At 51.3% G+C, this 17,862-nt stretch overlaps 2 protein-coding genes across 2 annotated transcripts in view; one reads left to right on the forward strand and one right to left on the reverse strand.

Annotated features, from left to right (window-relative positions):
• Window positions 1-5,979: 5,979 nt before the first annotated feature.
• The window catches only part of LOC309603537 (olfactory receptor 8A1-like), a gene marked incomplete at both ends in the record, with an annotated part of 52,879 nt that continues 40,996 nt past the window's right edge, over window positions 5,980-17,862 (reverse strand). The window contains 1 exon segment of the mRNA XM_082338358.1: window positions 5,980-6,193. Within this exon segment, the coding sequence (XP_082194484.1) occupies window positions 5,980-6,193 (214 nt within the window).
• LOC309603539 (olfactory receptor 6E1-like) lies at window positions 7,719-8,665 on the forward strand (the record flags this gene model as incomplete). Its single annotated transcript, XM_082338360.1, is given in 2 exon segments — window positions 7,719-8,487; window positions 8,490-8,665. Coding segments are annotated over 2 exon segments (945 nt in total).

Genomic DNA, 17,862 nt, shown 5'->3' on the forward strand with positions numbered 1-17,862 from the left:
GTCCTCTGCTCTGCAGGATGTGTCTTCTCACTGTCACCAGCTGCCCTCTCCTTTCAGATGTTCTTGTCCTGCCCGGAGGTGACCCAGGGGATGGCTATGATGATGCCAGGGAGGTTTCTGACCCTGGGGATGATGCTGCCCCTGGGCAGGGAGCTTGGGAAATGCCCGGGGCACCAGAGGAGGGAGCAGGGCCCAGGGATGCATTCGGAGGTGAGAGGGAAAGATAGCGCTGCCGGTTCCTGGGGTACCATCCCTGGTGCCACCCAAGTCACTACCGTACTGACACCCAAAGCTCCTGGGAAGGGGGAACGTGACCCAGGAGTTTTCCTTGGAGGGACTGGGGGTGGGAGAAGGAGCTGAATGTGGTGAGGAGTGGGGAGGAAGGTGATGCACAGACCCCATGGGGCAAACTGCAATGCCCTGACTTGCTGTTTGCAGGGAGCAGCCTGTGCTCCTGGAGAAGTGCTGGGGTCCCTGGAGCAGAAGGAGACACCTCGTCCGTGTCCCTGGGGAGCATGGGCTATGATGATGCTGAGGAGGCGTCTGTGGCACATCCCCGTGAGGACACAAAGGCTGTGACAGCTTGGTGCCCAACGGTCCCTGAGCCCCAGGCCAGGAGATCCCATCCCTGCTGTGCAGCTGGGTGCAGGCAGGAGGGAGGAGAGGCCTGTGCAGCTGGGAGAGCCGTGAGCACCAGGGAACCATCTCCCTTTACCACAGGCAACAGAAATGGCTGGGAGTTTCCTCTATTTTTATTCCCATTTTCACACTGTGCATCCATATTGGTTCTTATTAAAAGTCTCTGGGGGCTTTGACCCAGAGCTGCTGCTTGCCTGCCCAGGTGTCGGGTCATCTCCCTGAGGCTGATCAGGGGAGCAGAGAACAAAGACACAGTAGTAGGGAATGGGCGCGTCTCAGGGACAGCAGGCTCGTGGTCAGGCTGTGGGGCTGCGAGAGCCCCTGATGCCTGGGGAATAATCCTGCTGACAGAGCCATTTCCATCCTGCTGGCCACAGGCAGTTTCTAGTCAAAATGGCTCTAACAATGGTTAAGAGGCAGCTCTGCTCCACACTGCCCCAGCACAGGGTGCAGAGCCACTTTCTGGGACACACGGGGCTGGAATTCCCTCTCCTCATGCTCTGCCAGGACCCCAGTCTCCATGGGCTGTTCCTGCTGCCTTGGGCCCTCACAGACCCCCGAGCACTCTTGTCACAGGCACAGAGCTGCCTTCTTCCTGAGCAGGGGCTGTAAGGCCCCACGGCAGCCCTGGGACCCCTCCTCCTGCTCCCCTCCATCCCCCACCCCTGCCCTCCTGCTGCCTCGCCAGGGGTCTGAGTTTGGATTTGTGTCGGGGCAGTACTTGTGTGCAGGTACGGGAGGGATGGGAGCAGGAGGGATGAGGGCATCTTTCCCTCAGCGCTGTTGGAGGGCCGGAGGATGGAGAAAGGATCTCCACGAGATGTGTGCTGCAGCCAAAAGCCGTGGTCTAGGCCCTGGCCTGGAGAAGGACCCATCCAGGAGGATGCTCATGTGGGCATGTTTCCATGGCAGAGGAGATTTTGTGTCCCTCCCCTAAAACAGGTGGTGCCGGGAGCTGAGCCCGGGTCCCTCTCCCTTGGCTGGGGCTTTCACCAGCCCCTGCGCCCATGGACAGAAAAAGCACAGAAGCCATGCAGGGAGAAGAGTTTAATACTTGGGCAGGACCTGGAGCCCAGACTGCCCTCCCTGCTCCCACTGGTGGGTGTGCACACCCCTCCAGCGCTTCCCTGAAAGGCTCCTCTGCTGCAGGCTGGAAGGTGGGTTGGCTCCCTGTGGGGAGTTGCTGCAGCTCAGTACTGCTGCCAACAGCAGGATCTGGCCCTAGAGGAGAAGAGGGGAGGAGGCGGCTGTCACCAACGTCCTCTCCCACTTCAGCATTGCCCCATTCCCTGCTGGGAGCTCCTCCACCCCTGGGGGGACCCTGGGGGGATCTGGAGGAAGCCCAGGCTCACACATCCCTCTGCTCCATACCCTGGAGCCTTCCTGCTGGCAGCTGCCACGGGAGAGCAGCGTTCCCAGGGCGAGACTCCCACAGTGACTGGTGATATGCATGGACATGACAAACACGGCCTCCATCCGCTGGAGAACTCCCACTGGGATAAGCTCCAGCCTTGCATCTCAGAGAAATAAGGTATAAAAGTGAAGTAAAGAAGAAGAGGGGAGTGTTATCTTCTGAACACAGGATGGTGGGTCCTATGGGCAGGATGGACACTGACCTGAAGATTCAAGGTGCCCCAAGTGGGGATCAGGGAGAAGAGCCCAGTGCCTGTCCCATGGCACCTCCCCACCACCTCTGCCCTCCCACAGGTATCATATTTCTCCCTTACTCTGGCACCTGGTACAGGTTTGCCTCCTCTTCCTCAGGGAGGTAAGCTACAGGCCTGGTGTGCTTGAGGGAGCAGCAGACCTTGAGCAGAAAGAGCCCATTTCATGGCATTTTTGGGACCTGAACAGTCTGGCCCTGTGGGCGGGGTCTGTTCTCTGCAGCAAAGCAGGATTGTCACTGTGCCCCGGATCTGTGCTTGCTCCTGCAGCTCCTGAGGACCTACCTGAGGGGGGTCACAGTGAGACCCCCAACTCTCAGCACTGCTGCCCCACACTGGGGAGAGCACGGCTGTGGAAAGCCCCTGGGAGAGCAGCCTTATTTCTCTTAGTTTGGGCTCACTGTTCCTGGGGGCTGAGCACCCTGCAGTGAAAGGCCGTGTCTCACACTCCAGTTTGGTTGCAGGTGCTTTAGCTGCGGGACCAGCCAAGGCACCATCTGGCCCTTCCCAGCTGTGCATGGCTGTGGACAGGCCTGTGTGTCCCTGATCCCACCAGCACAACATCAACAGAGACACCAAACACCCCAGGAACAAGAGGTGGGCACCAGCCCCATGTCTGTGGGCTGTGTCTGGCCTCAGGAGCTCCTTAAGCTTAAGCCAGTGATGATGGTGGAAGGAGAAGGACCTGGAGACAGGGTCAGGATAAGAAATGTCAAAGCTGGGAGTCCCACAGCCCTGCCCAGGCTCGTCCAACTCAGACAGCCCTACCTGCTGGCACAGAGGAGTGCTTCCCATGTGGTATGGGATCTCCAGGACAATCTCAGACCCTTATCCCTGGAAAGCCACCAGGGCAGTGTGGCCCTGGTCCCAAAGGATGCCTGGGCTGGACCAGCACCCTCACACCACATTTCTCAGTGCAGCCAGAAATGATTCCTAGTGTGCTGCTGACACCTCTCCCCTCCCTGAGGTCTCCCCACACTCTGCTGCCAAGCATTGTCCCTGGGCGGTGGGGTGGGCCTGTGGTGCAGGGCAGTGACCTGAGCTCAGGTCCAGCACAGCTGCCTGCTTCTCCTCCAAGAGGGGGCTCAGCAGAGCCAGCACCCACAGCCCTCCTCACTTCACAGTCAAGCCCTGGGTGGGCAGGGCAGGCCCACAGGGCCTGGAGAGGACCAGTGCCTGAGCTCCAGCCTGCACCTGCCTGAGGCTGGGGAGTCAGGGCAAAAGTACCCCTGGAGATGCTGGGGATTGAACCCAGGACCTCCCACATGCAAAGCAGGTGCTCTGCCACTGAGCTACATCCCCTTGACACCTGCCAGCAGGAGAGGCACTCTCCTCCCGTGATGTGCCTATGACAAGTCCTGTATTCCCCTGGGTGCCCAGGGACCCTCTGCAGCAAACAGCACTTGAATCCCTGTGATGTGGGGCAAGTTGGGACTGCCTCTCTGCTGGGGCCTGATCCTGGCACAGGGCTGCACTGCAGAGCACTGCCCCTTCAAAGTCTCTGCAGGGCAATGGGGCAGAAGGAGGCTCTTGCTGCAGGTGCTGCTCCCACACTCTGGCCCACTCCGGGATGGGTCAATGGAGAGGAGCCTCCTCTGCCACCCAGAGCAATAGCTTTCTGTGCCACATCTGTCCCCTGCTCCACAGCAGCAGCAGTGCAACAGGGTGAGGGAAATGCCCTCCCTGGACTGATGTGCCCGCAGGCTCCAATGGCATCCCAGCGCATGCTGTGGAGGGCACATGGAGGCAGAAATCTTATACCCCCTCCTCCAGGCACCGGGCCTGCCCCTGCACCCCTCTGTTCCCCAGCAGCCCTGCAGGTGAGGTGAACATCAGGCTTCCATCTCCATGGGTCTGGGGAAGGGGGCTGGGCTCAGGAACCTTCCCATTCCTTCAGCACTGATGTCTGTCCTGACAGCAAAGCAGTGCCCGGGGACAGCCCTGGCTGGGGTCCCTGTGGCAGGGTGGGTGAGCGTTGCTCAGCTGTTAACCCAAAGGCTGATGGTTTGACCACACGCAGGGATGGTGTCCTCACGCTGGTACAGCTGGGGCAATTGTGTTGCCCAGTGCCATAGATTTTTCCCTGCTGAGCCCCTGCCTAGCAGAGAGGGTTTAGGGGAATCAAAACCAGAGCACAGTCACTGGAGTGGTTGAGTGGAGTTAAGGGGATGGGCTGCTCATCTATTCTGCTTCACACACATGGCCCCAAAGCCCATCCTCAGCAATGACTCTCCCGTTCTTGCTCAAGAAAGACCTGGAAGGACTGCTCTTTTGGAGCAATGATAATGCCACAGGCAGTACCCCTGCAGCCAAGCATTTTCAAGCTCGCGCTCAAAGCTGACAAGACAGTAACTCTGCTTGGACAGACAGTCTCTGCCAGGTGGCATGGACACTGCTGATTCCCCGCTCCAGAGTGGCAGAGGCTGGATCCCCTTCTCAGGACAGACTTCTTGCCAGGAAGCCACAGCCAGGGGGGTGCCTCACCTGGTTCTTACTGGCACTTCACTCAGCATCCGTTTTGGTGGCTATTTCTTTCTTTTCTGTGTCTACTCTTTCCACACACAGGAATGACAGAGAAGCAAACATTTCATAAAAGCTTGTCAGAAAGCCCTTGTTATAGACAGGAAGTCCATCAAATCTGGAGGGAGCCAGGAACATTGCCATAAGCACCAAGAAGATTCAAGAAGCTCAAGGCCTCCTCTGAAGTGCATCAAATTCTTGCAACCATGATTTGAGCCTGGAAGTGGGAAGGGATTTATGTCTGTGGGTGGAGGAGGAATAAGTGTGTTGTGGGAGTATGTCAGGGCTGAAGGCCCTTGCGCAAATCAGGGGTGATGGAGACATTTCCATCCTGTGTGCATGCCTCAGGCTAGGAAATGGGGAAAGCCCGCTGCTGGGGGTGGATGTTCTCAGTCAGGGCCCATGAGCATGACCTCACTCTCTTTTGCAAGAAAGAAGAAAACAGGAGGACTCAGGTTGCAATGTCTAAGTCAGCCAGTGGGAAACATACGTAATTACATTGGGGGAGGGGTGCTGGAGGGGGGTCAGATTAGGAGAAGGAAAGAAGTGGGAAGTAATGATTACTGTGTTTAAAAAATTTGGGAAGGTGAGACCCAGCTCAGGTACCCTTCTTCTGGAGAACAATCTACTTATTCTTTTTTTTCCGGAGGGGCTGGCCCTATCAGACTAGCTTTCACAGTTCTCTGCTAGACAGCCCAGAGAACAGGAAGGATGGGATTCATCTACTCAGATTTAGACATGTCCAGTGGAAGGGCTTGATTCAACTCCCCCCCTTCTCACTGTCAATATGAAGATGTCCTGCGGAATCCCAGACACGCAGGAACCCCACCCCTCAGCTTGGCTGGGTAACGGAAGAGAAAACAGCATGTTTAGAGTAAGCTTTCTGCCACTCCTGGGCAGGTGTGGCATTTCAACAGCTCCCACTTGCAGGATCACAACTGTGGTTACTTTAAAGACAGAGGAAAGCCAGGGAAGTTTTTTACACTCTTCAACACCAGACCTGTATGTCTTTAAGACACAAATTTTCCCACTTCTCATTCCCCAAACAGTCCCCAGATTCTGCACTTCTAAAGATATACCTGGTACACAAAATATGCACTTCTGAGTTGTCCACACTTGACACAACCACAACCTGTTTATTCCTGGTGGGTCACAACTAGTAGGAGCTCTCGATGCAGGCCACAGTCTTTCTGAGGGCATTTCCAAGAGCCCCCTTGACTTGCCTGTTCCGCAGGCTGTAGAGGAGTGGATTGGCCATGGGCGTGAGGATGGTGTAGAAAAAGGATGGCACTGTATTGAGCTGCCTCAGTGAGGCTGTTCTGGGTATCATATAGACAACGATGAGGGTACCATAGAAAGCAGTGACCACGCTGAGGTGAGAGGAGCAGGTGGAGAAGGCCTTCTGCCTCCCCGTGGTGGCTGGGATCCTCAGGATCGCAGCTATGGTACAGATATAGGATACCAAGGTGAACACAAAGGGGAAGACCACATCCAGAAAGCAGATGATGAAAGTAACCAGTCTAAGCACCGTGGTGTCACTGCAGGCGAGCTCCAGCAGTGGGGCAAAATCACAGAAGAAGTGATCAATTGCATTGGGACCACAGAAGTGTAACTTGGAAAGCAGCCCGGTGACTATGGTAGACATTAGTAATCCTGCTAGCCAAGACCCAGCCACCAGCTGGAGACAGAGCTTCTGCTTCATGGGGCTGGCATAGAGGAGGGGGTGGCATATGGCCAAGTACTGATCCTAGGACATGGTGGCCAGCAGATGACACTCGCTACCTGCACAACAGGCAAAGAAAAAGAATTGTGTCATGCAGCCTTGAGCAGAAACGGTTCTGTCCCTGGTTAGGAAGCTGGCCAGCAGCCTGGGCAGGATAGTGGAAGTATAGCAGATTGCCATGCTGGAGAAATTAGGCATCTGATCTGAGGCCCACGAAAGAAGGAGGAGGAAACCTAAGAAAAGGGAAGGGAATGGTGACAAAGGTAACAAGATGAATTTCACCAAGCACGATATTAGTTACCCTTGCCATACCTTCAACTGACTGGGTACCAAAATGGATCCTCACAACCATACCAGAGAAAGAATATTTTTCTTGAAGGCCTTTTCAGTCCTTCACAAGTTAAAAACCCTCCTTTTCACAATGCTGCTGGTGATTTCTCTGCTCGCTGTCATGGGGAATGCAGTCACCATTGCCATCCTTTGGCTCCACCACTAGTGCCACGCCCCCAGGCATCCCTTCCACAGCACCTTGTCCTTCTTGGATATTTGGTTCACTCTGGTCATTCCCCCTGACATGTTTGTCAGTCTCATGCTGGAGATTAAGATATCTCTGTGGCTGGAAGGTGTGGAAGGAAGCAGGGGATTACAAAAGAGATACTGGATTTTGCTTATTTTGAAAACAAGAGACTCTCAGGGATTCCTAGTGCAAAAAGGCGAGTACCTCTGAAAAGTAGAAAGAATAGCTTTCAACATACACATTTGATTTGATTTGATGGTTTAGCATTTGTGCAATAGAAGAGATGAGTTTGGCACATAGGTGTGACAGATGTTTGCAATAGGTCTGAGTGAACGTGGAATTTGCCAGGAATGGGGTGAAATAGCTCGCAGCCTCTTTAAAATCTTCTGCTCTGGAGAAAGAATCCTTTGGGAGTGTTTGAGAAAGGTAGAAAGATGACAACAAATTCTCTGAGGACTCAAACTGAAACGTAAACCAGAAAAATCAGGGGGTGAGAAAGGCTTGAAGGGCTCTCTCTCTCTCTGTGCTATCTAGGAGGAAGACTGCAAGAAAGGAAAGAAGCAGAGAAGGAAGGATTCCTTTCATCCAGACGGTGAAATAATCACACTTGACTTTTGCCATCTTCCTGTCTCGGCAGGATGAACTGAAATTCAGCATGGCAGCAGAAAATGAAACTGCAGTTACTGAGTTCATCCTAGAGGGTTTCTCAGGGCTTGATCAATGCCTACAGCTATTTCTCTCTCTGCTCCTTCTGCTCATATACCTGACAACAGTGATGGGGAACGCAACCATCATTTTCCTCGTGTGTGTGGATCACCGCCTGCAAACCCCCATGTACTTTTTCATCAGCAATCTGGCCTTCCTGGAAATCTGGTTCACATCCTCCACAAGCATCAAATTGTTTGTGATCCTGAGTTCTGGTAGGAGAACGATCTCACTAAGCAGCTGCTTTGCCCAGTCCTGTTTCTATTTTGCCCTGGGCTGTACAGAGTTGGTTCTACTTGTCGTCATGTCCTTTGACTGCTACATTGCCATCTGCCAGCCTTTGCGTTACGCTGCCATCATGAAGCCTCAGCTCTGCATCCACCTGGTTGCTTCTGCTTGGGTCATTGGCATCACAGCCTTCAGTTACCGTCTGGTCCTCCTCTACAAGCTGACTTTCTGTGGCTCGAACAAGATCCACCATTTTTTTTGTGACAACTCCCCCTTGTTCACATTGTCCTGCTCTGACCCCAGCCTGCTTTGGAAAACAGACTCTGTTTTGTTATCGTTTATCCTACTGGGTTCCTTATGTTTAACTCTGGCATTTTACATGGGCATCCTTTTCTGTATTCTGCACCTGCCAGCAGCCGCTGGGAGGAAAAAAGCTTTTACTACATGTTCTTCCCACCTCACCACCTTGGCCATTGCATATGAGAGCTGCATTGCTTCTATGTGCGTCCTTCCAGAGATGTTTCCTTGGAGACAAACAGAATTGTGGCTTTGCTGAACACTGTCCTGTACCCAGTCTTAAATCCATTCATCTACAGTCTTAGAAACAAGACTGTGCTACTGGCCCTGAACAAAGCCATTGCCCGTGCAACAGCACAGCTTTTCCCGTAATCCTGATGCATTTCTGGACAGCAATTCCAATGAGCTGCTATGTTAAATATGCTAAATAATACCAGTGCATAGGTATGTAACCTGCAAATACAGCTGCCTCAGGAGATGCATGTTCTTGTTGGGTTGTGTTAGGTTAAGTGAGAAGAAGCTCATGTGCACACGCAAAGAAGGCACTACCAATGGCAGGAGGAGTAACTCAGTTAACACCCTGCCCCAGCTGCTCCCAGAGCCATCACAGGAGAGCCGCCAGCTTATCAAGAGCCCATCTCCACAAAGCGAGAAGAGCACAGATGCACAGTGGCAGGTGGGAACCCAAATGACGGGCTCCTGAGGAAGGAACATCTGGTCCCAGCTCCTTCCAGGGCTGCCCTGGGAGAGCCATCAGCCCCGTTGTCCAGGTGTGAAACCCACCAAGATGAGTCACTGCGAGCAGCTCTCTGGATCACCATTTGGACTAAGGGAATTGTTGCCTAGGGGCGTAGGACACATTATGGGATGCAGGGGAAGAGCATTTTTGGATTGCACAGGACTTTTATTATGGGAAGTGTAGGGGAGGACCCTGACCAGTGCAGTCTGCCCTGTCTTCTCATTAAACTTAATTTCTAGCTCATTGCTGTGTGGGGGAATCTCTTTTCTGTGTGAACACGTGAGTGCAGGGGGGTGAGTGCAGCAACTGGAGAAGGACCAGGGGGTCAGGCAGCCCGTACGTCATTAGTGCCAGCAATTGAGAGACCGGAGTGACTGGACTTAAGAGTTTGTGTGTGTGTGTGTGTGTGTGTGTGTGTTTGTGTGACTGGGGTGGTCTGTGGCAGCATCTGGAATGGGGTTGCAACCTCAGAGGCTCGTGCACCTGGGGAGGCTGGTATCCCAGGCAGCTACTGAGGAGACTGAGCGTCTGAGCCCAGCTGCTGGAGGGATCCACCCTGTACGGGTATATATAGAGAACAGAACAGAATAGAACAGAACAGAATAGAACAGAATAGTTCAGTTGGAAGGGACCTACAAGGATCATCTTGTCCAAATACCTGGCCACTTCAGGTCTGACCAAAAGATAAATCATGTTATTAAGGGCATTGTCCAAATGCCTCTTAAACACTGACACGCATGGGGCATCGACTACCTCTCTAGGAAGCCTGTTCCAGTGTTTGACCACCCTCTTGGTAAAGAAATGCTTCCTAATGTCCAGTCTAAACCTCCCCTGGCGCAGCTTTGAACCATTTCCCCACGTCCTGTCTCTGGATTTAAGAGAGAAGAGATCAACACCTCCCTCTCCACTTTCCCTCCTCAGGAAGCTGTAGAGAGCAATGAGGTCACCCCTCCACCTCCTTTTCTCCAAACTAGACAAGCCCAGTGTCCTCAGCGGCTCCTCAAAGGACATTTCTTCCAGCCCTTTCACCAGCTTTTTTGCCCTCCTCTGGATGCATTCAAGTACCTTACATCCTTCTTCAGTTGTGGGGCCAGGAACTGCACACAGTACTCCAAGTGAGTCTGCACCACTGCTAAATACAGCGGGATAATCCCCTGTCCTGGTTTCAGCTGGGATAGAATTAATTTTCTTCCTAGTACTTGGTATAGTGCTGTGGTTTGGATTTAGGATGCGAATAATGTTGATAACACACTGATGGTTTACTTGTTGCTAAGCAGTCTTTATCCTAGTCAAGGATTTTACAGCTTCCCATGCTCTGCCAGGTGCACAAGAATCCGGGAGGGGGCACAGCCAGGACAGCTGATCCAGACTGGCCACAGGGCTATTCCATACCATGTGACGTCATGCTCAGTATAGAAAATGGAGGCAGTTGGCCGGGGGGCAGCGACTGCTGCTCAGGGATGATCTGGGCATCGGTCAGCAGGTGGTGATTGTGCATCACTTGTTTTGTGTATTATTTATTATTACTATTACTATTACTATTACTATTACTATTATTTCCCCTTCCTCTGCGGTCATATTAAACTGTCTTTGTCTCAACCCACGGGTTTTACGTTCTTTTTCTGATTCTGTCCCCCATCCCACTGTGGGAGGGAGGGTGAGCGAGCGGCTGTGTGGTGCTTAGTTGCCGACTGGGGTTAAACCACAACATCCCCTCTTTTCAGCCCCTCGTTATACTGCACCCCAGGGTGCGGTTTGCCCTCTTGGCTGCCAGGGCACAATTCTGACTCCTGTTGAGCCCCCACCAGCCAGCACCCCCAGATCCCTTTCTGCAGGCCTGCTCTGCAGCCACTCCTCTCCCAGCCTATACTTGTGCCCGGCATTACTTCATCTGAGGTGCAGAATCCGGCATTTGCTCTTGCTGAACATGGTGAGAATTGCCTCCTCTGGGTCATGGATACAGCTGTTAGACTGCACAGGGCCCAGGAGTGTTCCCTGTGCTGCCCCATGATGCCCCAGTATGTCCCACTGGCCTCCAGGTAGGGTATGAATGACCCCTTCACCACTGCTCTCTCAGCCTCATCCTCCAACTGCTGTTTCACCCATCTGTTTGTGTGCCCTTCCAAAATGAAATGTCCTAACTTGGGTACAAGAATAGTGAGGGAGAACATGTCACAAATCTTGCTGAAGTTGAGGTGAACGTCATCCACTATTGTCCCCTCATGCACAAATGCAGTTACTTCATCATGAAGGCTGTCAGCTTGGTAAGGCATGCTTTACCCTTTGAAAGTCCATGCTGACTGCTTTTGGACACATTCTTCTCTTTAAAGGTCCCAGAAATACCACCCAAGAGATATTGATGGCTTACTCCTCACCAAAGTGAGCTTGTACAGCCTGTGGTTCCCTGGGTTGCTCCTTTGGCTTCTTTCAGAGATGGGTGCAACATTGCTTTGTCCTCGCTCACAAGAGACCTCTACCAATCCCATGACCTTTCCAAAGGGATATTCCACAGAAATATCAGTGTTCCCCTGTAACTTCATTACCACTATTCTGTATTTAATTTCTCTAATCGTTCGTGTATTTTCGCCTGTCCTGGTACACTAAATAAGTCATCTTATTTACAATTTCCTGATACAATAAAGTCATCTTACCAGTAGACTGTCTAGACAAAGGCCCTTTCCATTATTCTCCAGTTTTCTCCTCCCCTTACTCTTTGTTCATTCAGATACCTCTCACGTATGCTGCTGCTTTGGGTTTCAGGGAGTTAAAGCTTTCATGTCTTTCAGTAGGACAATTGCCTTTGTAGCAAACTCTTATGTTTATCTCTACCTTTCTGTAGCTATGTATCTAAAACATTTCTCATAAGATTATCCCTTGTAGAAAGGCAACCTCATTAAAGGTAGCTTGTAAGTAGCATATGCTCAAGGAGTGTATTGTATTGTTTCTGAAACTTTATCATGCTTTACTTTTCTTTGCTTGCAAATAGGAAAAATCCTTCTCTGCCTGTGTGCAGCCAGTTGTCTAAGGAGATGAGGTGGGAGATGGTGCAATGGAGCTGTAACACCCAGTTGCAGACTTCAGTGGAGAAGTCTGATGTAAGGAAAAGTGACGTTATTGCAGCCTTTCAGTACTTAAAGGTAAAGTACCAAAGCTCAAAGCTCAAGGACAATAAAAAGGGCTTTTTTAAATATCTAAATAGCAAAAGGCAGGCAGGAAATAACATTGGCCCATTACTTGATGAGCAGGGTCACCTCACAAACAGGGACATAGACAAAGCAGAGACGCTTCATGCTTTCTTTGCCTCCGTCTTCAACACCGATGAAGTGTTCTCTGGGCTAGAGAACCATGACTGCAAGAACGACAAACTCCCATCCAACCCCGAACTTGTGCAGGATTTGCTGCTCCAGCTGGATAAGTCAATGGGGCCGGACGGGATTCATCCGAGGGTACTTAAAGAGCTGGCTGATGTCGTAGTGAGATCTCTCTCAATGATTTATCAATGCTCTTGGGAATGTGGGGAGGTCCCAGTTGACTGGAAGCTGGCAAACGTTGTCCCAGTCTTCAAGACGGGCAACAGGGATGACCCTGGTAGCTACAGGCCTGTCAGTCTCACCTCTGTGCCTGGCAAAATGAGGGAGAAAATTCTTCTGGGAGTTATTGAAAAACACCTGAAAGACAACGCAGTCATTGGTCCCAGCCAGCATGGGTTCACAAGGAGAAAGCCCTGCTTGACAAACTTGATTTCCTTCCATGACAAGGTTACCCACCTAGCTGACCAAGGAAAGCCAGTCGATGTCATCTTTTTGGACCTCACAGTATCCTCCTGGACAAAATGTCCAGCATACAGCTGGATAAACACCTAATGCAATGGGTGAGCAATTGGCTGATGGGTCAGGCTCAAAGGGTTATAGTAAATGGGGTTACACTGGGCTGGCGATCAGTCACTAGCGGGGTTCCCCAGGGATCCATGTTGGGGCCAGTGCTCTTTAATGTCTTCATAAATGACTTGGATGCAGGACTCAAAGGTTTGTTATCAAAGTTTGCCGATGACACAAAATTGGGAGGAGCCGTTGACATTCTCGAGGGCAGAGAGGCCCTGCAGAGGGATCTGGACAAATTAGAGAGCTGGGCAATCACCAACAGTATGAAGTTTAACAAGGGCAGGTGCTGCATTTTGCACCTGGGACATGGCGACCCTGGATGTACATACAGACTGGGGAATGAGAGGCTGGATAGCAGCCCCATGGAGAGGGATCTGGGGGTTCTGGTCAACGGGAAGTTGAACATGAGCCAACAGTGTGCCCTGGCAGCCAGGAGGGCCAACCGTGTCCTGGGGTGCATCAAGCACTGCATTGCCAGCCGGTCGAGGGAGGAGATTGTCCCACTCTATTCTGCACTGGTGTCGCCTCACCTTGAGTACTGTGTGCAGTGTTGGGTGCCACAGTACAAAAACAACCCCCAAAGCTACTGAAGAGTGTCCAGAGGAGAGCCACAAAGATGGTAAAGGGTTTAGAGGGGAAGCCGTATGAGGAGCGGCTGAAGTCACTTGGCCTGTTCAGCCTGGAGAAGAGGAGACTGAGGGGAGACCTCACCACGGTCTGCAGCTTCCTTAAGAGGGGAAGAGGAGGGGCAGGTGCTGATCTCTTCTCCCTGACGACCAATGATAGGACCGAAGGGAACGGCAGGAAGATATCCAGGGGAGGTTTAGGTTGGACATTAGGAAAAGGTTCTTCACCCAGAGAGGGGTGGAGCACTGGAACCGGCTGACCCTGGAGGCAGTCACGTCGCCAAGCCTGACAACATTCAAGAAGCATTTGGACAAGCCCTCAGACATAGGGTGTGAATTTTGGAGTTGTCCTATGCAGGGACAGGAGTTGGACTCAATGATCCTTGTGGGTCCCTTCCAACTCAGGACATTCTATGATTCTATGATTCTATGATTCTTATAAGATAGATGAGGACAGACTTTTTAGCAGAGCCTTTTGCAATAGGACAAGGGGTAATGGTTTTAAACTAAACGAGGCTAGCTTTAGACTAGATATAAGGAAGAAATTTTTTACAATGAGCATGGTGAGACACTGGAACAGGTTGCCCAGAGAGGTGGTAGATGCCCCATCTCTGGAAACATTCAAGGACAGGTTGGACGTGGCTCTAAGGAACCTGATATAGTTGAAGATGTCCCTGCTCAGTGCAGGGGGGTTGGACTAGATGACCTTTAAAGGTCCCTTCCAACCCAAAGCATTCTAAGAGTCTATGATTCTATGAAAAGGTGAATCAAGTCAATTTGCAGAGGTGAAAGCCATCCAGCTGGCTTTGGATATTGCTGAAGGAGAAAAATGGCCAATGCTCTATCTCTATACTGACTCATGCATGGTGGCAAATGGCCTGTGGGGGTGGTTACAGCAATGGAAGCAGAATAACTAATAGCGCAGAGGCAAACCCACCTGGGCTGCTGCACTGTGGCAAGACACTGCTGCCTGGGTAGAAAACCTGGCTGTAAAAGCACGTCACGTAGATGCTCACGTAGCCAAGAGTCAGGCCGCTGAAGAACATCAAAACAACCAGCAGGTGGATCAGGCTGCTAAGATTGAAGTGGATCTGGACTGGCAACATAAGGGTGAATTATTTCTAGCTGGGTGGGCCAATGACACCTCATGCCATCAAGGAAGAGATGCAACATACAGATGGGCTCGTGATCGAGGGGTGGACTTGACCATGGACGCTATTGCACAGGTTATCCATGAATGTGAAACATGCGCTGCAATCAAGCAAGCAAAGCGGTGCAAGCCTCTCTGGGATGGAGGACCATGGCTGAAATATAAATATTAGGGAGGCCTGGCAGATTGATGATATCACACTCCCACAAACCCGCCAAGGCAAGCGCCATGTGCTTACAATGATGGAAGCAACCACCGGATGGCTGGAGACATATCCCGTGCCCTGTGCCACTGCCCGGAACACTGTCCTGGGCCTTGAAAAGCAAGTCCTATGGCGACATGGCACCCCAGAAAGAATTGAGTCAGACAACGGGACTCATTTCCGAAACAACTTCATAGACACCTGGGCCCAAGAGCACGGCATTGAGTGGATATATCTCATCCCCTATCATGCACCAGCCTCCGGGAAAATCAAACAGTACAATGGAGTGTTGAAGACTACACCGAGATCAATGTGTGCTGGGACGTTCAAACATTGGGACACACATTTAGCAAAGGCCACCTGCTTAGTCAACACTAGGGGATCTGCTGATCAAGCTGGCCCTGCCCAGTCAAGACTTTTACGTACTGTAGAGGGGGATAAAGTCCCTCTAGTGCACATAAAAAATATGCTGGGGAAGACAGTCTGGGTTATTCCTGCCTCGGGCAAAGGCAAACCCATTCATGGGATTGCTTTTGCTCAAGGACCTGGGTGCACTTGGTGGGTGATGCAGGAGGATGGGGAAGTCCAATGCGTACCTCAAGGGGATTTGATTTTGGGTGAGAATAGCCAATGGTTTGAATTGGATGATGTTAATTGCTACGTAATACTTCTCACACTGCCCCACCAGCGAGTACATTGGGAGGGGCACAGAAGTTGTGAGGGGACACAGCTGGGACAGCTGACCCCAGCTGACCAAAGGGATATTCTGTACCATGTGATGTCATGCTCAGCATATAAAGCTGGCGGAAAAGCTGGCCGAGGGTCCGCTGCTCAGGAACTGGCTGGGCATTGGACAGCATCACTTCTTTTGTATATTCTTTTATCATTGTTATTCTTTTCCCTTTCTTTTCTATCCCATTAAATTGCCTTTATCTCAACCCATGAGTTTTACCTTTTGTTTTCGATTCTCTCCCTCATCCCACTGCGGGGGAGTGAGTGAACGGCTGTGCGGGGTTTAGCTGCCTCTCAGGTTTAACCAGAGAAGGCTTTGACACTGTGAAAACACGGTTCGGTAACAGCCAAAACACGGGTGTGTTATCAACGCTGGTTTAGGCACAAATGCAAAACATAGCACCATATGGGCTGCTCTGAAGGAAGTTAACCCCATCCCAGCCAGACCCAGTCCACTTGAAATGGGGGCCCCAAAATGGACACAGTTGCTTACAGGTGGCCTAACGAGTGACGAGCAGGGGGAGACAATCTCTTCCCTCACACTTTCGGCGAGGGTTCTCTTTATGCACTTCAGGACACTGCTGGCCGCCTTTGCTGCCAGGTCGCACTGGATCGAGTGGATAAATGCTGGATGGTGTTCTGTATTTAATTTCTCTAATCTTTCCTGTATTTTCACCTGTCCGGATACAACGACCATTTCTAAAGTCATCTTTTCAGCAGGTTGTGCAGACAACAGCCCTTTTCCATTATTCTCCAGTTTTTTCCTGCCCTTACTCTTTGTTCATTCAGATCCTTCTCACCTATGCGGCTGCTTTGAACTTCAGGGACTAAAAGCTTGCCTGTCCTTCAGTAGGACAAGTGTCTGTTTAGCCAATTCTTTAATTATGTTTATCTCTACCTTTCTGTAGCTATGTATCTAAAACATTTCTCATAAGATTATCCCTTGTAGAAAGGCAACCTCATTACAGGTAGCTTGTAAGTAGCATATGCTCAAGGAGTGTATTTTATTGTTTATGCAGCTTTATTAAGTCTAATTTTCTTTGCTTGCCAACAGGAAGAATCCTTCTGTGCCTGTGTGCAGCCAGTTGTCTAAGGAGATGAGGTGGGAGATGGTGCAATGGAGCTGTAACATTCAGCTCCCAGAGGTCAGTGAAGCCTGATGTCAGGAAACTGATGTAAATCCCAGGTGGCCAGTGAGAGAAATGGTGAGGTTGAGGAAGGGAGGAAGCAAGGGGCAAGGTTGTCACTACAGTGCCAGACCTCAAGGGACTGCTTTTCCTAGCTGTCCAGACCTCCCGAGGAGACCCTCTGCAGCCATATCAATTGGAGAATGCTGCTATCACCTCTGCTCTCAACTGAAATGAATAAAATATAACCTGTAAACAAAGGATTTTTATTTGGTGCACTTGGAAATCTTCCTCCTTAACTACACTATGAAATGACTCTACAATTAGCTGGACAAGTCTTGAAGAGTTGAAGAAAATTACAGGAAGAGAAATAGCTCGTTAGGGCTTTCTGTATTTTAATGAGTCCCATGCTGTAGTTGGCCCTGTGTCCGTGAACCTCAGATACTGAGAGGAGACTGAACAAACCTCTCAAGAAGTCAAAGGCAGAAGCAAAACCTTGAAGCATTGATTGGCCCCCCTGAGGGCCATTACTGACAAAGCCTCCCCAAGGGCTCGTTAGAGCAGCTAACTGGAGGCTGTGATTGCAGGTAGGCAAAGGCACTGTGCAGGGGGCTGTAATGCTGAGAAAACCCTTGGCTGGTTTGATGAAGCACCAAGGCCAAGTCCTAACCTGCAGGCCCTGGGAAGGCAGATCCTGTCCCTCACGTCTGGCTCAGGGCTCTTCCTGGGGCAGTGGGATGTGAGGATGAGCAATGCCAAGTGCAGAAAAACTGTGCAACACCTCCCGGCCCCCCCAAGCAGGGATGAGGAAGAAACAAAGTCCAGAGCCTCAAAATGAAGTTTTGCAGCAGGCGTCAGTGGCAGAGGCTGCTGCCATAGTCAAGAGGACAAAGACCTCAGTCCTGTTGGGCTCAGGGGGAGGGTGTCTAGTTAGTGTCAGGGCATGGGCTCGCTTTGTGGATTAGGGTTTTGTGTAGGGCTGTTGTGAGGGTTAGGGTCAAGGCTAGCATTTTAGTGTTCGGGATAAAGGCTAGGAATTAGAGTGAGTAATAGGGTGAGAGTAAGCTTTTATGGTTTGGGGCTTTGGTTTAGAGGTAAGGTTTGAGGTTAGG

The sequence above is a fragment of the Platalea leucorodia genome (genome assembly GCF_965183815.1).
Source record: "Platalea leucorodia genome assembly, contig: HAP1_HAP1_SCAFFOLD_123, whole genome shotgun sequence".
Classification (NCBI taxonomy): Eukaryota; Metazoa; Chordata; class Aves; order Pelecaniformes; family Threskiornithidae; genus Platalea; species Platalea leucorodia.